Here is a 25775-nt window from a genome sequence, read left to right on the forward strand (position 1 = left end):
TCATGTTTAATATAAAAACACATGTTTACTTAAACATTTGATTTTGTTTTCAAAACTGCACATTGGAGACCTATATAATGAAAGAGGTGCACAGTACAGAACTGTTTTCTTAGCTACAATCACTTTAAGCCCGTGGAATTTATCAGCGAGGATCTATCCTTTCCTTGGGGCTTAAAGAGATGAATGTGAACATGCCCTTACACTACTGGTGCAGTAATACTGACTAAGGTTTTTTGTGAAACCCCTGAACCATATCATTATGCATGACAAATGCACCAGTAAAAAGTTCAACAGCTGGTTAAAATTGTTTGGTATTTTTGTTTGTTTTGGTAACATTATATATATATATATATATATATATATATATATATATATATATATATAGAGAGAGAGAGAGAGAGAGAGAGAGAGAGAGAGAGAGAGAGAGAGAGAGAGAGAGAGAGAGAGAGAGAGAGAGAGAGAGAGAGAGAGAGAGAGAGAGAGAGAGAGAGAGAGAGAGAGAGAGATCAATAGCAATACAATGTGTATATTTTCTAAATTTAATCGATTCCTTTCAAACCCTGTTCATGGCCTTTCGCAACCATCTTTTTAGATATCTGGTGTTTCCTACCATTATAGGCAATTCTGATAAGTTATACGCAGGCAGATCAGTAGCTGGCATTTCTGGACTAAATCCGTTCTCAAGTCAAAATCAAAACAACAAAAGGAAATGTTTAATTATTTCAGACATTTTAAAAGTTATTGTAAAACATGTATTAGTGGCAGTTTTGTTTGAACTACTGAAGTGCAGCTCCGTCCTGAATTTCAGCAGTAATAATCTGGTTGAGAATTACCCTTCCGCACAAAACACATTGTGACATTTTGAAGCAAATATCAAGGACTACTATAATGTATTTACATTACCAATAAAAGCCTTGATAATGATTGTGTGTGCGGTTCTATAAGCAAGCCACTGGAGACCTCCACTTCACATAAGGTCAGTGAGTAAATACTGACACAAATCATCTAATTTAATGGCAAACTCAAGAGTTGTCATTCACAATGACAAGAAACATTAATCCTTGTCACTGTAGAGCAGAGTACTGCTGATTAATTATGTCAAGGGTGTGCAAGCCCTGTTTAATGTTGTAGAACATTTCCACTATCTGCAAAAAGTAAACTGTACTCGGTTTAAATCTGTTTTGTATGATAAATACTTTACCTCAGTTTTATCTTCAAGACATAAGAGATTTGATTAATTCTAACCAAGCCATTATAGGGATAAGATTTAACAAAAAGAATAACAACGATAGAACAAGTGGAAATAAATGTTTAAGATTTAATCCCACCATTTTACCACTAAATACACCAAATATTACTATTTTAGTTTCACTGCATATTCTACCATATAGTGTTTTATAGAAGACGAATTACATTTAAATCGCACGCATCAAAGATGTATGATACAGAATCCGTAATTGTCTTTTTCCATCACACGTTTATTCTGTTTATTATTATTATTATTATTATTCATTTCTTAGCAGACGCCCTTATCCAGGGCGACATACAATTGTTACAAGATATCACATTATACATTATTTCACATTATACAGTTATCACATTATTTTTACATACAATTGCCCATTTATACAGCTGGGTTTTTACTGGAGCAATCTAGGTAAAGTACCTTGCTCAAGGGTACAGCAGCAGTGTCCCCACCGGGGATTGAACCCACGACCCTCCGGTCAAGAGTCCAGAGCCCTAACCACTACTCCACACTGCTGCCTTTTTGCTCTTTAGATGTATGTTTTCTTAATTCCTCTCCAGATTTATCCATGTTATATTTTAAACAAGCCATACTGTATTGCGTACATAGGTACGTTGTATTTCAAGTGGCCAAAATAATAAAGCTTAATTATGCGAACTGCTGATAGCCATTTACATAGTCACTGCAATTCAATCAGACCTCCTCACTCAAGCAATGTAACAGTGAATGCCATTGTTTCTGAATAGATCATAGGCTGCGTATTGAAGACGAAGAAGAAGAAATAAAAGAAAAAATAATTAAAACGAATTACATAAGAAAAATATAAGATATAAAATTGTAAAGGAAAATAATCTTATAAAAGTCTATTTCTTTCCTATGCTTTGACACCATCCTGTATCATTTAAAAGGGCATTAGTTATGGAGACACTTTTCCAATATCACTGGTAACTGAAGCAGAAGCAGAAGAGATCAGAAGTGTTAAATGAAAGTGAAGTCAAGGAGATCATAGTTTAAGTACATATGCAATATGCATTGAATCATAGATTAGGAATACTATTCCTCTTGTTCAATATGGAAACAAAACGAAAGGCTGCATGTTTATTTGTAGAGTGCATGTAATGGAACTCATTACCATTAAGTCTTTTACATTCATACACCCATACTGACTGCATAGCTTTACAGTTCATTCATATTTTAGTTTGCATCATCTGGGTTGAGGACATAGCATGTGAGTGAATTCTAAAAAGGGATAACAGATTTGTTTAATGTTTTAAATCAGCATTAGTCAACAGTGATGATAAAGAACAAAAAGAATTATGACACAACAAAAACACTGAAGCTGTGTATTTAACAGGGCTATCAGTCTTTTCTTTTAGAGATTTCAGTCAGTTCTGAATAGACGTACTAAATGTACTATTCAAAGTACATCTATTTATTGCTCACCAGATGTTGGCAGCTTCACTGATGTACAACAAAAAATAAAAGACGGACAGTGATGGTTGACAATAGATACATGCAAGTATTATATACATCAGACGATAAACAACTCTGACCAAAAAAAAAAACAACACACAGTCCTTCTGGTTCATTAGATTCACACATCATCCTTAATCATTAAAGCAAAGACAGGTACCAGGCATTGAATTTGGCACGTCATTTGACTGAAATCAAGGGTGAAGATTTATTTTCCCCAAAAAATTAACAGAGGCTCATGTGGTTAATTAGCAAGATAACCCTGATTAGCAGGCATTACCTCAGTGATTGGTTTCCAATCATGTCTGTCATTAGAGGAAGCATCTGACTGACTGTCTGCAATAAAAGAGGTAGCCCTGATTTACAAGAGTGCCTGGAAATGATATTTGGTGGATGAATAAACGGTTTATATAATACTGTGTGGGATCCACTCTGTCAATTCTCCACTGAACTCTCAAAAAAGGCACGCTTACAGCATATGACTATAAAGATGATTCACTAAGGTCATCTTCATGACAGTCCTCAGTTATCATCAATTAATGTGAATTCAGGAACCAAATGTAGGAACCTACAGTATGTGTGAGGGATATACTATGTGTGTGGGATACTATGTGTGTGTGGGACAGACTGTGTGTGTAGGACAGACTGTGTGTGTGTGGGATATACTGTGTCCGTGGGATTTACTATGTGTGTGGGATACTATGTGTGTGTGGGACAGACTATGTGTGTGTGGGACAGACTATGTGTGTGTGGGACATACTATGTGTGTGTGGGAGTTGTTTGATTGTTTAGTCATTTAATTTATTATGTATGTTTTTACAGAACAATTCCGGTTTTGCAAAGGCAACACAAATTCACCTTTTCCCTGCTAATAAAATTTTTTAGCATATGGCTCAAGAAGAACACAATGGAAAAAGGCAGAAATTAGTTCACCCAGTGAGCAGACCAATGCATTAGGTGATTTGATTTCCATTACACGAGAGTAGATGTTAAAACTTCATGCTGATTTGAACTCGGCTCTCGCCAAGATAAGTACCAACTAAGACGTAGCTTTACAGTAAACTAATGTGATCCATATGTGTCTCCATCCATTTGCGCTTCTTTCCATATGATGATGTAGATATCCTTCTGTCTGGTGTTGATGTCTAATGTGTAATGCTGGCTCCAGGGATCAGCTTATTGCCTCCCTAGCGCATCAGCACACACAACGGCTGCGATGCTGGCTCCGGGGATCAACAACAGTGCGGTCTTCCCAGCGCATCAGCATGACAACCGTCTGGATTGAGCTAAGTAGGGTACATCTCTGGGGTCTTCAAGTGGGCACCTTCCATCCTCGGTGTTTCGTCGACTAGCCCACGACACCTCAAGACGGCTCGACAGCGATTCTGGCGTCCTTTTTATTGTGCTTGAGATCCCCAGCCAGAATCTTTCCGTCTCAACCACAGCCAGTTGCTGCTCCTCTCTGCTGCTTCAGATAAGTTCTTCACTGTGCGACGCAACTCTTGGCCACTGAATCCAACGTCTCTGAGAAACCGGGTTGTAGAGTGTGCCACAAATCCTCGACAACCCACCTCCACTGGGTAAACCCGGACTCTCCATCCTCGCTGTTCCGCTTCAGTGGCTAGTTGAGCATACCGCAGTTTCTTCCACTCATACGCCTCATCTACAGCATCCTCCCATGGCACTGTTAACTCTACCAGGTGAACAAGGCGTGCTGATCCAGACCACAAGACAATATCTGGTCGAAGGTTAGTGGTGGCAATCTCAGGTGGAAAAATAAGCTGTTGACCAACATCTGCCAGCATTTTCCAGTCTCTAGCAGCTTCCAGTTGTCCTGGGCGAGGATTGGTTTTAACACCTTTTCTTGGTGGTTGCTCTCCTGGGTGGAGGAATGTTGTCTTTTGTGTGTAATGTTTTGATGGAACAGGTGGCAACTTATTGGTCATGTTACACTTATCTTCCAATGCTAAGGCCAAACAACGCAGCACCTGGTCATGGCGCCAAGTAAACCGTCCTTGGCTAAGAGCCACCTTACATCCTGTCAAAATGTGCCTTAATGTTGCAGGTGATGAGCACAAAGGACATGAGGGATCCTCTCCTACCCAGAGGTTTAGGTTCTGTGGTGATGGGAGAACATCATATCCTGACCTGATGAGGAAACTGATCCTGCTCTGTTCCATTGACCATAGGTCTTGCCAGCCAATCTTGCGTTGTTCCACACTCTCCAATCTCAAACATATATTTCCTAACCAAGAATACTGTATAAATAACAGAGGTCAGTACTTTGAAAGATCCCCGATAGCATGTAAACACTGTATACTTTACATATACCATATTAACTGTTATTTTTAAGAATGCTTTTCTGGTCAGCACTACGCTGGTTATATGCATGCACTTAATCTTGGAGCTTAGCTTGCTGAAATCTGTTAAATCATGTCGCGAAAACCATGGCTCTCCATTTACAGAGAAAAGGACCTGCCAAGGAGAAGTGTTTTCAGAAAAGGCTGTTATGACAATCATAAAAAACATGCTGACCACCCATAAAACAAACACTGTAAAAATGTTACTTAAGTTACCTGCATGAAAATCCACTCCTACAGCAAATAATGTTCCTGTTATTGGCATCAAAGTTTCTGTACTGTCGCTGGGGTCCAAAGAGATCCCTCTGATTCCTTCATGAATAGAGTACATAAGGAAGGACCCAATACCTTGTTACAAAACAAATAGAAAACCTGTGTATACTTTAAATGCATATAAAAATGCATGATATTAAACATAAACTCAATTTTGATTATCACATTTTAATTTTCAGCTTCAAATCGTTTTTTCTCTACCTTCACAAGACATGCGGTCATTTCGCAAGTCATATCCCACCGTACATGAGCAGGTTCTGGTGTTCGCAGATGTAGGCAAGCAGAGTTGAGAGCAGCCGCCATTGTTCAGCTGGCAAGGATTTCTACCTGAAAATGGAAAGAAGGTGGATGTGCTCACATTAACAGAAAAAAACAACTTAAATAACAGTTAAATCCCCTTAACCCCCTATTTTCTGTCAGATGCTTAAGAAAATAGAAGTAATAAAATAAAATGTAAGTGTGTATAATGATTGTGTCTTTTTGTTAATAATCTACAGTATAATTACTGCCTGCACATTCTTCAGAATTGTATCATAAAATGAATAAAAAGCTTCTAAGCACACTACTATGCTTTTTTTACATGTTTATTAGTGGGGGCTGGAACTCAATCATTGAATGCGACATGTTTTACACTGTAATTTGTGATCAGGTGTTATTTTCTTAGTTTGTGTAGAATGATTCACAATAAAAAAAAATGTTGATTGTAAATAATTCTGGTATTCATTCTCTGGCCAAACTTTACATCAAGTGTCTCTAATTACTGTGTATTTCCCTAACGCTTTTCTGATACAACTGTGTACTTACATATATCGTGCAAACAATGTACACGTTAAGTACATTGCAACTATGCATAATAACATTGTAATTATGTGTAAGTACACATGTACGGTATTTACTGTAACTAATATGTACATACACAATAAATTACAGACAGTTCATGTAAAGTGTTACCTATTCTCCTGCCTAGAATAAAGTACAATGAAAATAAATGCAAAATGATTCACTTCTGCAATCCCTCCCAGGTATACACAGATTAATTATTTTGTAAAAGCTGTTAAATAGTCTTTTTAATTAAATTATAAATTACATTTATAAAGACCGGTAAATTATAAAGGGCACATTAAAACTACTAAAGCTTGAGTCACCTTTGAGATGCCAATTAAAGACAAAGAGAAACTAAATAGAAATGTTTCAGAAATCTGCTTTGTCATTGACTTAATGAAGTACATTTCATTTAAAAACAATGTCACCAGATTGCACTGCTGTAACCATCAGTTATTAAGGACCAGGGCCAACACACATACATATACCGTTCATAAAGAGATGCAACGGATTTACTTTTTATAATCCTAGTTCAGTCACATTTTTGTTGTTGCATTGCCCTTAACTGGAATATGACGCTTAATATGTATAATTATTGTGTTACTGTAAAATGTAACCTGTGCTTTTTAATATTATGCTTTTTTTTCTATTATACTAATATAGCCAAAGTTAACAAATCAAGGCCTTCAGATTATATTTATATAGGTTTTAAAATTAATTTCTGACTATGGATGTATTATTATTATTATTATTATTATTATTATTATTATTATTATTATTATTATTATTATTATTATGTATAAGCGATTCCCTTAAGTGCTGTTTCTGATTTGTATATTTTGAGGAAAAAACCGCAATGGAATGAAAGTCACCTTCAGGCCTATCTGTGTGGGTGTTTATCTTTAAGTCAGTGGACAAGATCAAGCCTCTTAAATCAACCTAAATGATCTGGTATAATTTTGAGCTGTAGAACTGTGTTTAAGTACACAGTTGAATGGTTTGTTCAACATTTTACATACACGTCCTAGCAAGTGAGATGATATTATGCATGTTAACAACAGCAGGCACTCAAGCTTTTGTGTTCCTTGTGGCCCTCAGATGCCTAGTCAGAAGCCCCTCCTGGGCTAATTTGAAGTAGACTAATGAGATATCTCTCAACTCCCCTGTGGTCGGTGTCAGAGAGATAAATGAAGTGGCTAATTGGTCTAAGGAAGTTTGGAGTGGTAGTAAAACGATCTACCTTAAAGACTTCTTAATTGCCATTTTTTATACTAATGGAACATTTAAGGTATTTGCAGCAATACTGTTAATGGACCTGTCACTAATATAGATGATTCTGCCAATATTTCAACACTGAGGGCCAAAAATCCACTGTATTTAATCTTATGAAACATACTGTATGGATTAAAAGGTGTTCCACGAATATAACTGACTGAAGACTCTTGATGTTACCTTTTTGCCCATCTTTGTCATAAACTTTAATGTGGACCACCCCTGCAGTTTTATTCCGCAATACAGCTGGGTTTCTCCCATCTTTCTTGTTTACAGTGCCAAACTGAGCTGAATTTTCATCTGCCCACCAAAGTTTGTCACCTGAAAAAGAACATAACGCATTTAGGGGTCTAGTAAAAATAAATGTCAGCAGTCATGTTCATTATAATAAGTTATTAAGTCAATACTATCAACTGTTCATTCTATTACTTGACTGCCTCCAAAGAAGGTTGTCAGCTTTATTTTTGTTTGTTTGTTTGTTTGTTTGTTTGATTGGGAGAACAACTACCTAATGGAACATTATAGATTAAATAAAGTACATACATACAGGATTAATTCAGTATTCATAATAATTAGTTAATCAATCATTCATTATAAAGTTTAAACAGAAAACAGGGAGAAACAAGTCAAGTTTCATATGGGTTCACTTCCAAATTCCCCCTAAATTCAACACAGGTTTGACTTCTCCATCTCCCCTTACCCCCTAATCATGCCCTATTGCTTCCACTTGTAGAGTGAGGTAAAAAAAATAAAAATAAAACATGAGTAGCATATTCATGTATTATTGCAGGGGCAGGGGAACTGGGTCTAATAACAGAGTGGATGTTTTGACGAGGTCTCGAGAGTCTGCACCCTTTGGGAACTGAAATAGATCTGTCAAAGGTAGGGATTTCATTCATGTGCAGCATTCAAGGAACTGTGATCCTGGTGGTGTGAGCCACTACAACAGTATCTATATGGGCAGCGAGGCAGCGAGCACATCAGTTTCAAACTAGTAGGGGATGACTTTTTGTAGACCCATGGATCGGTTACAGCTCAGGTAAGGTTGTGAGTAATTCCGCTGCAGCATCTGACAGATGGTCTAGGAGTGTCAATTTTAGTTTCAGGGCAGAGCAGACAGCAAACTTAATTATAAATATATGTACCACTCAAGCTGAAATTATATGTACCTTTCTAGTTGATTTTTAATCAATTGACCCAGCAAACCATTCCAGAATCCTATTTCTATAATATTTAAAAGAAAAAATAATGGTATTCTCAATAATAAATATATCTAGAGAAAGCCAAGAAATAGATTAAAAACAGGAAATGATGTATTAATTATTTAAGATCTGTGGTCTTTATTTCCTATACAAGGAATTTGGGGGTTCAGAGGTTGATTATGTATTAATATTAACTGAAAATGAAGAATGTGCTTTCATTTTGAGATTTAAAGAACATACAGTTTCATTTATCACAATGATATGTTATTTCAAGAGCTTACAATGTGAAAAAAATACCGCCTGTACAATTCCCCCTAGAAATCATGATATTGAAAAAACTGACAACATTTAAAAAGCACCCAATTACCAACGCGTAACAGCTATCCCAGTGAATTACATTTTTGAATATGTACATGTTTGAATTACTCATATTTCCTACATGACAAAGTGTGCATGTGCATGTGAAGAGATATTTAATCATACTGTCACACAGCAAGAGTCCCCTGCTGCATTATAATATACTTATGAAAACGCCATTTAAAAATAAATATATACCTGGTCATGGAGAGAGGATATTTCCAGCTCATGAGGGGGTAAATTAGCTTCTCTAATTATCCCCAACAATACAGGTGAAGAAAGCACCACATTATGTCTCTAATACTATTACTAGCATACAATTGTATTAAATCACCAGTCACATTGATGCTGTGGAAAAAAAAAATCGATTGACCTTACAACAAAATACATCTTGCAGGCAACAGTACTGAACACAAGCCTATTAAATACAGGCTGCAACTAAATGAGGAAAGAAGAAAAAAAAGATGAACAGCTTTTTTTTTTTTCCTGGGACCATTGGCCATTTATCATAAAATAAGACCGACTTTTCAACAAACAGTATTTCTTTGGATTCTTACAACTACTCCATGCTTATAATTGATGTCGGTAGGGTTTTAAATCTGCCAAGCACAGCACTGATTCTGCCTTCTCTACCACTACTTTGTACCTGTGTACAAATGGCTCAATGTGTCAGTAAGCAGTATTTTATGTATAGGGAGATGCTATACACTGTCACTGATTGTTTATCGTTCCAGTTGAACCATGGTACTTATCTCTATATATTTTTTATTTCATTTTAAATTACCTAGCCTTACCAGAACATGCATTTCTTCGGATCATGCCAGTTTTACATCAGGCCATGTGAACCCTTAATAAATGACTTTACAGTGGTGGGTGACACTGAATAATCCCCTTTTCAGAAATTATGCATTTCCCCAATGAATCTCACCTGTGATTATTTGCTACAACATAAACCATCCAACGAGGGAAGGCAGTTGCCACTTCCATAATTAATACATTTCAATATTCCTGGAAATGCATCCTCAGTTAAACCCTAAACTATGTTGTGATATTTGATTCTTTCAATAATAAGGCTATGGTAAACATGTTTCTATTTGGGGAGGGCACTTACTTTTTTTTTCAGTGCACAACCTAAGCAATGCTTGATTCCATGCACATACAAAGACATGTAAACAAGTAGATGTGAGATCGTCTTATGGCACAATGGACTGTCTTAAAAAATATATATTAAAATCCTTCTCGCTTTAATACTGCTATTTCCCTCTTCCTCCTAAATTAAATTTAAGTTCATATTGCATATTCTCTAAAATGGAATATTTGACTGAATGATTACTAGAACATGAAAGAGTGATATTGTTAAGAAGATTATGTGCCATATCCCTTGTTGGAAGATAAGTGTGCTGGTACATGGCTTAATTGGCAGACGGATGCAATGATTGTAAAGATGATTGTATTACAATCAAAGGGTATGTCATTAAATTAGAAAATCAAATAAAACTGTTGAATTAGTAGGTAGATTCCAGCAATGGTATATATGTGAGGTGAAAGTGGTGCTGTGGTAATAATATGTTCAACTTATGATCCCTGGAAGACTGTGTAATATACATTATGTGTGATCTATTTATCATAAACCGGACCTTTTTGGCATTCTGGTTGGTTTACATTCCCTAAAGGTAGTTTTGGTTATGCTATCTCTACTTGACGCGTGGGATTATCATTATCATAGGAAATCCGGTTTCTTTATCCTTTAAAGTCACAGCTCATTAAATTGCTAACTCCAATAGTGCAAGTTCATGTCTTGAAATAACATTACAAAATATGCAGGCCATGCTGATGTTATTAAATGGATAGAATGCATCCCCGATAATGAGCCTGTTTCAACCACTAATTAAAATCTTGCTCCTGAAAATGAGCTTCAGTATGCACTGCAGTTGTACAGTTATCAATTTAAGTGGGTAATTAGCATGTGGAAACGCTGTGCAGTGGGAAACGTCAATTTTAATGCAACATTAAATTGCTTTATTTCCATCACATATTATTCTTCTGAGATCTCTACTATGGCTTAACGTCTACTTTCGATTGGCCATAAGGTTTCATTTATGGTTATGCAGGTACTTGAGGATGACAACTATATACTTAGTGTGGGACACGCTGCTCAAATGTGTCTTGATCTAAAAAAAAAAAAAATTATCATGCAAATGGGCAATAATGGCCTATTGTTTCAGAAGCTCATCCAATCTTTTACTATATTTAGCAAGAATTACCATAAACCTTAGTAAATCAAGTCTTACGATTCCCCACTAGCAATGCATTAAAAAAAAACAAAAAAAAAACTGTGTGGTTTAAGTAAGAAATCATCAACTCCCTGGAAAATACTCATCATCTTCTCATATCAAGTCTTCTCTGCAGGTATGCCATTCCTGCTAAGCCATATGCTGTCTGTCTGACAGACTGTGCAGGTTTATAGCGTAGCTCAAGGGCAAAATGTAACATTCACCCAGGTCTCGTTGTCACAATTTCTAGGATGAATCATAAATGAGGTTGACTAAGATCTGTATGAAAAAAACCATAACGCTGCAAACCTAATAGGTATAAAGTAACTTGGTATCAATCTTTTTCGGAAGTCAGAAAATACTGACTATTTCTCTCTCTCTCTCTGTATATTCAGTCTATTTATAGCACATATACTGCAGTAGGCAGTGGCATACTAATATAAGTGTACTACTTAATGTTTTGTTTTAGGCACTGAAACTATTTAATTATTTTGCCAATGGTAGATTTTCTGTATAGGTATTTTGTGCAGAAAGAGTTTAACTTGTTCAACAAACAACATACATGGAAGTCATAAAGGCTAAAATGTTCAAAGTTGATAAGAAAAAGAAAAAAGCAAAGTAACTATACACCAAACTGAACTAAACACAGTATCCTTGTATATTATGTCAGAAGCTAATGTGTATGTATGTATTTCCCCTGTTTTTTAAACACATAATACATATTCAATATAAAATAAAACTGCAGTATTTTCTTCCAGCATTCTAATGGCATATACGTTTGTGTTGGATTCCCAGTGAGCACCACGCAACGCTCCAATGCATCGTTTGTCATTGTACCCTGTATGAATAAACTCTAGTATTTGTGTCTTGCAATAAGACCTGAGTATGAGTTTCTGGATTGTAACTGTGAAACAATCTGTATAGTACATATGCAAAATTGAAAAACGTGCACTTAAAAAATGTAAGTACTGTTAAAAGTACTTTTTTTCAAAACATGTGGTTTTGATTAAACTGAAAGACCCAATTCAGCAAATACATGCAAAATGCTCACAATGCAAAAGTCTCAAAGATTTATGACATTTCTAACAGAGCCTATTCGTTTTAAGACGCTAAGTTAAAAAATGTATTTATAATGACACATACTATAAATAACGATGTACAAAAAAAAAAAAAATCCACCACTATGGAACCAAAGTGCCATGATGTAAGAAATGTAACACCAACACCTAAAGTCTTAAAAAAAAAAAAAAAAAAATTCATTGCAATATTTTAGGAACTGTATAAATCGCAATCCTTAGACAGTCCCTGTATAAATGTGTTAATTAAAAAAAAAAGGTCTTTATATGACATTGAAGCTCAAAACTATCTTTAGGGAATGTATGTAAACTGGTAAACCAACAAGCAAGTTCAGGTGAAGAGTGCACAGAGCTATAAGATATGGAGTAGACAGCTACCCAAAAATAATATAGTACCAGGGAGGTGGGAGAGCCGATAGTCAGTAGGATACTGGCGTATGCAGTGATAATAAGGTAATGCATCTGAGGAGTGACTGTGCATGCAAAAGCCAAATTAACTTAGCACTTTTGAATAGTGGTTGAGATATGAGCTGGTTAGTGCGAGGTTACATACATGTATACACCTGTTTATTAGGCTGACACACCTGATCAACCCCAGCTGTTGTAAACCAGCAGTTAGTCTGTTTCAGGTTAAATGTTCCTTGTATAAAAAATTTTAAAAAATGACTGAAATATCAACTTGTTATTGCCATCTTCTGTATAAACTGGCAATAAAAAATGCATCCCTTTGAGTTTGTTTTACAATAAACCATAAACTGTTAATGCATTTTTTTAAATAATATTTGCCTCAGGAGCAAAAATAAATATAAACTATATGGCCACTCCAATATTTCCTTTACAAACCAAACCATGTTAATTGTGATAGATCTTTCTTGGAAAATACATCATTGTGTGATTTTGCGGAAGCTGGCTACTTCTTTGAGTGAAAGGCATTAGTCTTTCTGTCAATTTACATACAAGTTCACATTTAATATATGTGACACAGTCTGAGAGCTTTTTTATGATTAAATGTTACTGAATTTCAACCCACATTTCTGCATTTACAGCAGGAGATTCTTTCCATCCCTTTAATGCATTATTTCCTGTCATTAACCAACCTAATGACAAAATTGCCCCTGACATGCTTTGAGGCCACAGCTATTGCTTTGATGAAATTAGTTAGGATATGTTGTGCATAGGGTGCTGTATGATACAAACTGACCTTGAGTGGTGGAGATCAGCTTGTATCTTACACAGCATCCTATACTATAGTGTTAATAATGAATAGTCAAAGAAGACTATTTAAGAATATTTAACCCTTTGCGGTCCATTGTCGGACTGGGTCTGACATTGCAATTATTCCTCACAGGTCCTTTGTCGGACTGGGTCCAACATCATTATAGCAACGCAATAAACGGGTGTTTAGTCGTTTTTTCTCCGGAAAAAGCTGAGAAAACCATTCAATTGCCGAGTGGGAGCGACAGGAGCCGAGACAAGTCGAAAAAAAAAAAAAAAAAAAAAAGGCGTATCTCATGAATAGTCATACATGGTATCAGGTATCAGATAATGGGGCGGTCATAGTAAACAAGCTGGCTGAGTGCGTCAGCGCACAGAGACTATCATGGACATTTGCAGAGCTTTTTTCAGATGTTATAGTAATAAAATAATGACTTGGATCGCATTATTGAGGAGTTTGGTGATAAAACGAGTGATCCGGAGATGATCGATCGGTATGTACGACTATTATTATTATTATTATTTATTTCTTACATAGGTGAACGCTATAGCAAACGAAAGGGTGGGGCGGGGCTGGAGATGCCTAGTGAGTGCTTTGTTGATATGCAGGGCCATTTAAACCCGTTTGACTGTGAAAAAAAATACTTTTAAACAGCGCGTATAAAATTAACTGCGCGTGTGAAAATTAATTAGACCTGGCGTGCCTGACACGCAATTAATAAATGGACTGCAGGGTTAAAGCCCCTTTAAAATCCATTTTAGAATGTTTACTTCTTTATTACCCCTATACCTTATCCATCTATTTCTGTTAATACTTTTACCTCTCTCAGTATTACTTACTGACCCATTTACTGGCTTTTCATGCATATTAGTACATTCATATCTCTTTGGAAAATCAAGCCCTGGGCCTCTTATCTCTCCTTCCTACTATCGACAGGCCCGCTTCCTCACAAGGACATCACAGCATGCGATAGGACACTTATAGCAAGTCATTAAGCTAAATTCAACAAGTAAACCATTCCAAATAAAAATAAAAAGCTGCAACATTTGAAGGACTGCTGTTACAGAGTTGAACTGATCCACATGGAATAGTAATTCCAATCTATCTGGTGTTTAGCATCAAGGAACACATTCTTACACGTCCATCCTTTTGATTTCCTACTTTTGATATCAACAACACATACTGTAGGATACAATATATTGCTAAAAACAACAATAATCTGGAATGTTTCATTCAATACATGTTATATCCTGACAATGTCATTTTACAAATATGTCTTAATATAAATTTACTTGCTCCTCTAATGGCAAATAAGCCTCATTCAAGGCAATAGTTAATCTTGTCACTTTCACAATCAATAGGTACTATCAGCTTTAGTAATATAGCACTCACCCATAACAGCCAGCGCTGTAGCTTTAGTTAATTCTTTCTTCATGGACTCCATAATCTCTAAATTACTGCCATCCAAGTTACATCTATTTATGGTTCTGTTTCCTGAACTGATCCAATACAGCATGTTTGCTGCATAGTCTATCGACAGACCTGCAATAAAGTAATATAACATTCACATTTTTAAAACATTCACATGCGTAATTTAATTTGCAGCAGTGTTTACCTGCTAGATAACTGACAGCACTGATGTAATGCAGATCATTTACCTACAGTCAATAACTACAGAGAACATTAATGCTATTATAAACCAACAATATTTTTTTTGTTGTAGGATGGCATTTTTTAAAATGTGTTTTTACTTTATATTTATAACCAGATCCCTTTAGTCACAGTTTAAAGTGAGTTTTTTTTTAGGGCATCTCCCATTTGATTTTGATTAGGTTGAACCAGTAATCAATACGGGAATATATTGTAGTATATTGTATACAGACTATGGTATACTTTTGATAATAATTGTTGTATTATTGCAGACTGACGTTTTTGTTCCCCAACATATATGGATAAAATGTCAAAAAAGATAAAGACGACACAAATAAAATATTGCTGGCACAATTCGGTAACAGGAAGTTTGACCTTGCGTTCACATGACAGTTTCTGAAAGAACGTCTTTATAAATCTTATATATATATATATGTGCTGAATGACAGGACAGGAAAAATAAACGAGTGTCCTTAACAGGATCAAGGGCTTCACACAGCAATGTGCCAGTGTGTTGACCATCTGCAACCAGCGTTCATGGGCTTCCGTCAATAGACCATGTGCTCCTGTCGTGATGCTGGCAGGCAGGCTACTTATTAATGAGGCCTCCTCGTCTATTTGATGTGATGACTGATTTTGTTTGGTGTGAGGAATGGGGAGGTCATAGCGAAGGGGATTTAATAACCCTCATGTACTGGTATATAAGTAATTTATAACAAACTAGATGCTTTTGGCCAGAAAAATGTGCGTATATATATATATATATATATATATATATATATATATATATATATATATATATATATAGTAATTCTAATGGGGAGAGGTGTCTGGTTTGGATGCTGTACTGTAATGAACTATAGTTTGATTGCAAGTGAATTGAAGTCTGTTTAGCTGGATCATGCCCATTTTCTTCTGAGCCTAGTGCATTTGGTTTCACATTGCAGTTTTGTAACCACATTTGGATTCATGATGACAGTGATATTAGGAGAAGGGCTACACATTTATTGTGTTTGTGAAGAAGCAGCAACATTTCATCTACTGTGTTGTCTTTGAAATATCTTCAACTACACTGACTGGAAAAGTGTTGATATAACCGGCATTCAGCATGGAATGAGTATAAAAAAAGGAAAATAACAATGCTGAAAAAAACACAGTGTACTCAGAAAAAAAGGAAACCCAAATGGTCTTTGCATAAAATATACATCATGTTGAAGTGATAATTAAACAATGCATTTCACCACATATAGTATATATATATATATATATATATATATATATATATATATATATATATATATATATATATATATATATATATATATATATATATATATTAGTAATTACAAAATAACTCTGCAGTGCATACTTAAAAATAGACTCAAGAGCCCTAAAAACAATCACATTAGAAATATTGATAAATCTTACTCTTCTGAGACCAATCATGTGGACACGCTCAGTATACTAGGGGCATATTGTTCTAGGGAAGTAAAAATAAAAAGAAAGAAAAAAGAACTAGGCTATTTTTTTAATAATAGGCTTTTATACTAAGTGAGATCCATTATGGACATACTTAAGTGACTCTTGATAAATTAATTAAAAATTGAATAAATTAATCCTGATGTATTAGATAAAAGCAAAGAGATAATTCTGCATTTACCAACTGGATCTTTCTGATTCTGGTGAAGGATCTTACTGTTACTTCCATCCATGTTAGCCATGTTAATTGTGTTCCCATCAGTCCAGTAAAGCTTCCTGAAACAAACAAGCAAAATAAAGGCATACATAATTGAGGTGTAACGGAAATATAGAGGTAGTATGGGTCAGATCTTCTAGTAAAGTACCATAAGGATAATGGACATGCATTTTTTGAAGTCATTGCTTGTGTATAAAAACAATGACAGTGTGTGGAGTAGTGGTTAGGGCTCTGGACTCTTGACCGGAGGGTCGTGGGTTCAATCCCAGGTGGGGACACTGCTGCTGTACCCTTGAGCAAGGTACTTTACTTAAATTGCTCCAGTAAAAACCCAACTGTATAAATGGGTAATTTTATGTAAAAATAATGTGATAACTTGTAACAATTGTAAGTTGCCCTGGATAAGGGTGTCTGCTAAAAAAAATGACAATGTCAAAAGAGTAGAGGAAAAACTTAGCTAGGAGGAAACTTCTGGGGGTTCAGAGTCATGTTAAAGCACTACCATGTCCATCATGTATTCTAAAGCAGCTAGGTAATGTTGGTTGTAAAATAGCAATCTGCTGTAGTTTCAGCAATTGACAATGAGAAGCACTGACTCAAGCAGTAAGAAGAATGTGACTACTGGTTGCTGATTCAAATAAATCATAACCATAGTTTTCATAATATATCAAGAATGTCTCCTGTTGCAGTCCCAGACCACAAGTTGTTTCTTAAATGCATAACTAGACAGACAGTTGGGATTTTAAAATTGAATCCTTTTAAATTAATGTACTTTGTAGCTGACTTTTAGATTCATATTCATAAAAACCTCTTCAGAAACAAGAAAGGGAGACAGGATAGTTTTATACCTGCCAAAAATAATCACTTTCCTTTAACTTACCCCTCCCTACTTTCACAATTTAGATCTAGCACTAAGCAATCAGTAACACAAAGGCAAAACAATGTGATGTAAGTGATGTTACAGGAGATTAATCTAATGCTGCTATATTAATTATGATTACTCTAATGATGCTACATTAATTATGATTGACAAACTTTTGATGTGTATTTTTGATTTTTGTAATATCTGTTCAAGGAACAATGCCAAAGTTGTGCCTAGTATGGGTCCCATGGTTCTGTAACTTGTACAAAACCAGGTAAGCTTAAAAAGCCCAACTTAATATAAGACTCATAAAGAATGTTTTTTTTTCATAACCAAGGTTTGAGAGAAGCATAGCTACTAGCACTGTTTTCAAGATAAGATTCATTAAACAATTAATGGTGCGTGCATGTCCTTCAAGCTCACATCTTTCCAGGATGGATATCATTCAAAACTGTTCCCTACAGTTTCTAATCTTTCCATGAACTATTAACACTTCATCTTCCTGTAAATTGTATTTATTATGTTATTTATTCTCTGCTGTTTTTTTTGTGTAGCTATTTTGAATAACACCATGTGTTAGTTATCTGATATCTTACCAACAGAGGAAAAAATAATTCTACCCAGTTTATACCGAAACCAAAAAGAGCAACCCCTGTCAAAAATAAATACCCTTTAACAAATCGTCTAGAAATTGTGATATAAAGACTGACTAAATACTGATATCACATTTCTATAATTATTTATATTGTTTTGCTACACATGATTGGGGTTTAGCTCACCCCTTTGAAGGATGTACCACAAGACACTTTGGTTTATCAATTCCATGAATGACAGTTGTCTTTAAGGAGCCATCTAATCGAGCAATGTTTATTTGAGTTTCATCATACTCCGAGCTTAACCAGTACATATTCCTGGATATCCAATCTAAAGCCAGCCCACGGACATTAAGTATATCTGCAATGAAAAAAGGAAAAATATAACTTAAAAAAATTAGTAGCAATTTGGATTTTAATGGCTGTGGAATTCTTAGCAACCAATGACTGAGCTGTCAGTTTTTACCTTTTAATCATTATTTAACATCTGTCTACATTAGTTCTGGACACAACTAAATATTAATACATTTAAAAGTACCACGATGAAGCAACAACATGTCTGCAAATAGTTTATGCCGATACTGGGTACACTGAATATTTTCTACAAGACAGCAAAAAATAATAATAACAAATTGTTGCTTATTTGTGATAATGGAGTTAGCTTTCTCTGGAATGCAAATGATGAAAGGAGTCAATTTAAGACTATTAATCTGTACAATTACTGTTGACCCAAAAGCATCCATAGACAGACATAAGCTGCAGGGGGTGCTCACAAATGCTGCAATTCCCAGATTCTCATTGAAGGAAGCACAAGACAAATGGGTTTTAAAGCATTAGTTTAGGGATTACATTTCTAAAATAAAATAAAAAAAGATGCCTGCTGTTTTCTTATTACCTCCAGAGATTATTGTCTCCAGCCCAGTGCCATTTACAAAGGCTCGTTTAATTGTTTGGGTTTTTACATCAGTCCAATAAATTCTCTCCTCCAATGCTTCATAATCCACAACTGTCACATCATCAATGTCAGGTACAGTGAAGGCTGTTATGATGTTCAAATAGGGATTGTCTATATCTACGCCACGGATTTCTGAGTGTCTAGCATAGAGAAGAAATGTCTTCACTTCTGTCAGACAAAGAAGGAAAATGTTGTGAATAATAACTAGATTTATAGCAGCCTAGAGGTGCAGTGATAGGGGTACATTTTGTGCTTATTACGTTGTATCATTTAATTAATTATGTTATATATAGGGCCCTGTGAAAATCGCGATTACACGGGCTGCGTGGAAATCATGAAATTAGCCCAATACCGCGATTTTTACAATATTCTTAAGAAATAAAAATAATTTCATAATTATTTGTATTTCATACAAAAAAAAAAAAACATTAACGAAACTGTACCACTCTGCTGTGTTCCTGTGTTTAATATTCGCCATGCACAGTGCTGTGCAGTGAGTGTCATGTGACTATATGCAATCTGAGCGGGAAATTAAAATACTACACACTATAAACAAGAAAATGGATGTCTCTAAAAGGGCTAAAAATGTGTCTGCAGCAGATCACGTAAAGCAGTATCCAACAAGAGTTTACATAGCAATGGAGGTAAGCTCTTCTGTACATCATGCAACGTTACTGTAGATCACTACCGAAACTCGTCTGTTGACTGGAGGTATACACCGAAAGAGAAAGGCAGAAATCCAGAGTAGTACTGCGACTGCTTTACTTGCAAAGAAACAAAAAATTCCATATTCCAAAAGTCCACTTATTAAATTTTACCAAAAGTTGCCAAGTATCACAAGCAGGAGATTATGGAATTGGTAAAACAGTCTGGTTGCTTGTCAGAGGTCACACTGACGAGTCGTCTGATGCACAAGATTAGTATGGGTTACACATTGTATTTGTTTTGCAAGATCTAAATGGTGAACATGCATCTGACGTACTAGAACTGAAAGCTGTCCTTGCAGATACACTTTACCTACAGGCTGTTAATTACAACACAGTTTCGGAAGATATTGTAAAGTGCTTGAGTAACTTTGATGTTAATGTTGATGTCAGTGCATTTATCTGTATATTTGCTGTTTAACAAATTATAATAATCTGTACACGTAATTTGTAACATATTTCCATGCACATTCCACGAAATACTTTTCCTGTGACACTGCTGTGAATTTAAAAGAGAATTTCCGTGATTTTCACAGGGCCTTAGTTATATAGACAGGATCAATGATCAGTGGACAACCTGATAAACAGCAGCAGTTAGTGCAATTTCAATATTACGACTAGACTATAAAAAGCATACAAAACAAAAGTCATAAATTGTAATAAAAAAGACACTTATTCAGCAAATATGCCTGCAAGCCAACACCATATATGTATAAGCAGCTTTAAATATAGCCTGATATTGCTTAATGTCAGCATAACAGGCCACCATGTAAATGCAGCAAAAGTACAGTCAATGTTTTCAAATTGCATTTGTGGTTATTTATTTAACTTTTCAAAGAGACAGTTTTTATAAATAAGATTAACCACCTCTTATTGGTTTCTTCAAATACTTTCAGCTTTTTAGTAAAACTGGCCCAAAAAACCCCCCAAAAAACAGTCCTTAAATAACTTTAACTGCAAGTGAAACAGACAATACTAGTTTAAAATGAACAATAAACACATCTTATACAGCATTTGTAAATTTAAATATGCGATGGAAAATATGTCAAAGGGATTTGTATACATTTAACACACAGGGTAGATGTACTAAGATGGACCGGTTGCAACGCAAATATACAGCAATTTGTATTTTTGTTGTGATAATTTGCAAAGTATACATTTTGTCGCATCTACAAAGAGAAAATATGTTACTGGAGAGAGCCGCAACATACTAATATTTCTTGCATCATCTCAGCAAGATCTCAAGCATTGCGAGAGTCGTGTGACATTTTTTTGAATAAATAATGAAAGGCAGTTTAATCCCATCAGATAAATAAAAAAACGAATCAAAAAAAGCTTTTCATAATCATACAGTAACCCCTCGCCTCATGTCCAACATAAGGAGGTGTCAGGTTTAAAAAAATACAATAAAATCTCACACATACATGTATAGGGGATAGTGTTTTTCATTCTGCCTTTTAAAGGTTTGCTAATTGAGACTGTTTAAAACATGCTTTCAAAAGTTCTTAACAAATTGATGCAATTGTAAGTGTCGCAATTGCCGGCAGCTTTAGTACATCTTATTATAATATTTAAGAACCCTCATTTGCTCCACTCCATTTTTGCGAATTAGTGCAGGAATGCCCATAATTACATATTCATCTAAGTCTGAACCACAAAGAAAAACTGCTGCCGCAAAGCATTCCCTAAAAGTCGCTGATAGCATTGCGCTTGGTGAGTACATTTCACCCTAGACTTCTAACTCATTTGCAACTGGTTTGCAACTATTGTGCCAGCCGTAACACTAGTACATTTACCCCTCAGTACCTGTTTTTGAATTTTCAAAACTGAGAGTATGAAACAAGAAGCAGACCTTGCCTTAATCCCATATTTCTGCATAATCATGTTTTTGCCTTTGGGTAATATATCATAAAACAAAATAGGCACTGAAAATGTTGGATTTGAAATGTATGTGGTTTGAATTACAATAGTTACAGTGTACTATACAGTGTATCTTTCACCATAGTTTCTCTTTAAATCTCCAATTACCAAAAATATGAGCACATTTTAGGTATCACTAAAACCTGGCCATATATATCAGTATCTAATATATACTGATGCACAATGAAAACACAACAGTCTAAGTTTTACATCAATAATTCACTGGGCACTGTGACAGGATAGCGGCAAGACAGAGACTTGGAAGCCAGAAATTGCAGTACAAGCCCTAAAGCGCACTTTAATAAACAAAAATAACACAACAAAAAAGGCACAAGGGCAAAATAAATGTTTAGACAAACAAACAAAAAAAACGTTCAGGCTGGACAGAGCCTTCACTGGACTTTACAAAAACAACATGTACAGAAACATGTAACAAAACACATTGTACCAAACTCCTCTCCCCAAATGGAGCCCAGGGATCTATTTTTATGGGATGTGGCTGCAGCCTAATTAATCAATAATTAGTGATTATCTAATTAAGGCTCCAGCCACATTCTCACATGTTTTTGGCAGGGAGGAATTAACCCTTTGCGGTCCATTGTCGGACTGGGTCCGACATTGCAATTATTCCTCACAGGTCCTTTGTCGGACTGGGTCCGACATCATTATAGCAACGCAATAAATGGGTGTCTAGTCGTTTTTTCGCCGGAAAAAGCCGAGAAAACCATTCAATTGCCAAGTGGGAGCGACAGGAGCCGAGAAAAAAAAAAGAATAAAAAAAAAAGGCGTATCTCATGAATAGTCATACATGGTATCAGGTATCAGATAACGGGGGCGGTCTGAAGTAAACAAGTTGGCTGACTGAATCAGCGCACAGAAAACACGGACATTTGCAGAGCTTTTTTGAGATGTTATAGAAATAAAATAATGACTAGGATCGCATTATTGAGGAGTTTGGTGATAAAACGAGTGATCCGGAGATGATCGATTGGTATGTACGACTATTATTATTATTATTATTTATTTCTTACATAGGTGAACGCTATAGCAAACGAAAGGGTGGGGCGGGACTGGAGATGCCTAGTGAGTGCTTTGTTGATATGCAGGGCCATTTAAACCCGTTTGACTGTGAAAAAAAATACTTTTAAACAGCGCGTCTAAAATTAACTGCGCGTGTGAAAATTAATTAGACCTGGCGTGCCTGACGCGCAATTAATAAATGGACCGCAAAGGGTTAAGCCCATCCCTGTCAACCACCACCAAACACCAATCAATATACATGGGCAGAGCGCTCGCTAAATAGTGAGCAGATAGGTGTGTTGATTGTTTGCGTAGTATTGTTCCTTTGGATAACAAAATACTGAACTTAAGTCATGTGATTTCATAAAAACCAGGTGCCCAGTGTTTGGTATTTGAGTTGAGTTAAAATTGCCAAAATGAGTTGATTAAGAATCTGTATAAATAGCCATTCAAAAAGAAATGCTTTTAATTAACGCAATAACAGTGATTACAATTGCACAACTTCAAGAAAACAATGTCGAGGTCTTGCCGTGGCCAGCTTTTTCTCCTGACCTGAGTCTAAAAGAACATCTGTGGGACCAAATCGCCAGTGCCATCCACAGGAGACAACCGTGACCAGCCAACCTTCACCAGCTGGTGGCAGCTGTACAGGAAGAGTGGCGGAACATCCCACAGCAGTCTGTCCAGAGGCTGATCAGGTCTATGCATCAATGCTGCCAAGATTGTGTTAATGCTCAGGGAGGTCATACCCAATACTAACTTTGTAATGCTTTCATTTTGACAGTGTTACTGAAAACTTTGATCTGTATTTTTGTTCACATTTTTTGATATCTATGTTTAAAATATTTGATGAAATCCATTAGACCTGAGTGTTGCGTTTTTTTTGTGCATCAGTGTGTGTATATATAATACAGTACAGTCCCCAGCCGCCTTCTAAATTACTAACATCTCTCTTTCTTGCAAATACATGGTCTGAAAACAGTTCGATTTCACTTCCTGTGAAATCTAAGATACTTACCAAAGCAGGTTTTGTTGTTAGAAGACAGTTTCATAAGATGAGGGCATGCACACGCAGCGGTTCTGTTGTAATTGATCAGACACAAATGTGAGCAGAGGCCTCTACCGTTATTTGCTGCACATGGATTTGAGGCTAAATGAAAACAAGAAAGAGTGTTCACAGATGGTACTCCACAGGTCACAATGCATCTAACATGATATCTAAAATGTAGACTGAAAGTCTTCAAAATACACAAAAGGTAACATTCAGTATAGATACACAGCTGAAGTAGCGGGGTGATTCAAGATCCCAGCATATGATCCCATTTCCTTTTTAATACACATATTAAATGCTCTACTACCTTAATGTGTGTAACTATAAAATTAACTGACCCACCTAGACTCTTTCCTTAGAGGAATTGCCCAGATCCATGAGCAAATTGCTGAGCCACCTTTCTGGCAAGGATTTAAAGAACTTAAACAAACTAAAAGTAAGATGAAGTAAACATGCTATTTAATCTGTGAATGAAGTTGTTCACAGCAAGCCAGGTACAGCATGTGATCAAAACCACAAAAGTTATAAAATGATATTCATTTCCACCATTAAGTGCTGATTTGCTGCTTCTGAATGATGTTTGCTCTGGTTTCCTACATTGGGATCTGAGTCCAGATTGGGATCTGAGTCCAGACTTCAGATTCAGCAAATCCTTGTATTTTAAATGTGCATTTTAGTGATTGGTTGAGGATCTGTCTATTTGAAGAAGTAGAAAGCCAATTTCACACTGCTGAGCCAGTGACCACAGCTGACCCAGCAGTGCATAATGATAGAAACCGACTACAGTAAAATTCAGTTACTCTAGGAGGGGCCCTTGTGTTTGACAGTGTATATAGAAACTCCTAGAAAAGACGATTTTATATAGATGGTATATGTTCTAGTTAGCTATGGGATGATAAATTTAACTCCCCCAGTGTGAGGCAAGCCCTCTTTCTCATAAGAGCCTCTACAACTCATTACATATAATTAGTTTCTGATTTCTGAGTTTAAATTTTAAAGAATGCTCAAAATACAGTAATACATATCTCTAGTTTTAGAGTGACACAGGAGAGGATAAATCAGAATGACTCCAAAAGTATTAAGATTGCCCAGAGTCCCTACAGATAAAATGGATAATATGTACAGTATTCCATGCTTTGATTTAATTAATATTAACAGCATAATTGTATTTGTGTTTGATTTATTATATATAAAGATTTGCTGTTTGTTGTTTCTGCCTTAATAAAGATAGTGTCCTTTTTTTCTGGCATCTATATGTTATTAGTGGTCATACAAGTTAAATCACATTTCGTCATTATAGTTGAATAGCCTCAGGGATATTATATTTTGCTTTTCCAGAAAAATAGTCAAGTGGGTGATGCAGTGATCCAATACACTAACCTTTAAAGACTTTCACGGATAACAGTTAAAATAGTTGTTACTAGGAGAAAGTAATAGCAGTCTTTTTAAAACTGCATTTTTTCATACTGTAAATACATGCTTAGAGTTGTGCCCAAGGTTTTGAAATCATCTTTCTTAACTCGTATTTGCATTAGAAACATCATCACTGGTTCCCTAATTGCTGTAATGAATATCACTCCTTAAAAAAAAGCAAACCTCACGTTGGAAAACACACATGTAGCTCAGTATGTCTATAAAATCATTTTTGCCAATTTGGTTTCACTGTAGTACTAAAGTAAACTCTCAAATACAGCAGGACTTCTCAAGAGGCTCTCACATTTAATTCAATTACACAAGAAATTTCCTTGAAAAGC

At 35.7% G+C, this 25775-nt stretch overlaps 1 protein-coding gene across 8 annotated transcripts in view; it reads right to left on the reverse strand.

The window, feature by feature from the left end:
- The window catches only part of LOC117408938 (low-density lipoprotein receptor-related protein 1B-like), a 340463-nt gene that overhangs the window by 104214 nt on the left and 210474 nt on the right, over positions 1 to 25775 (reverse strand). For all 8 annotated transcript variants that reach the window (XM_034014443.3, XM_034014419.3, XM_059032361.1 and 5 more), the window contains exons 28-35: positions 23989 to 24120; positions 19267 to 19494; positions 18558 to 18732; positions 16881 to 16975; positions 14963 to 15112; positions 7627 to 7767; positions 5554 to 5679; positions 5296 to 5427 (exon numbers count right to left, since the gene is read on the reverse strand). In XM_034014443.3, coding sequence (XP_033870334.3) covers positions 5296 to 5427; positions 5554 to 5679; positions 7627 to 7767; positions 14963 to 15112; positions 16881 to 16975; positions 18558 to 18732; positions 19267 to 19494; positions 23989 to 24120 — 1179 coding nt within the window. The remainder of the gene's footprint in view (positions 1 to 5295; positions 5428 to 5553; positions 5680 to 7626; positions 7768 to 14962; positions 15113 to 16880; positions 16976 to 18557; positions 18733 to 19266; positions 19495 to 23988; positions 24121 to 25775) is intronic.

The sequence above is a fragment of the Acipenser ruthenus genome, chromosome 10 (genome assembly GCF_902713425.1).
Source record: "Acipenser ruthenus chromosome 10, fAciRut3.2 maternal haplotype, whole genome shotgun sequence".
NCBI classification, from domain to species: domain Eukaryota; kingdom Metazoa; phylum Chordata; class Actinopteri; order Acipenseriformes; family Acipenseridae; genus Acipenser; species Acipenser ruthenus.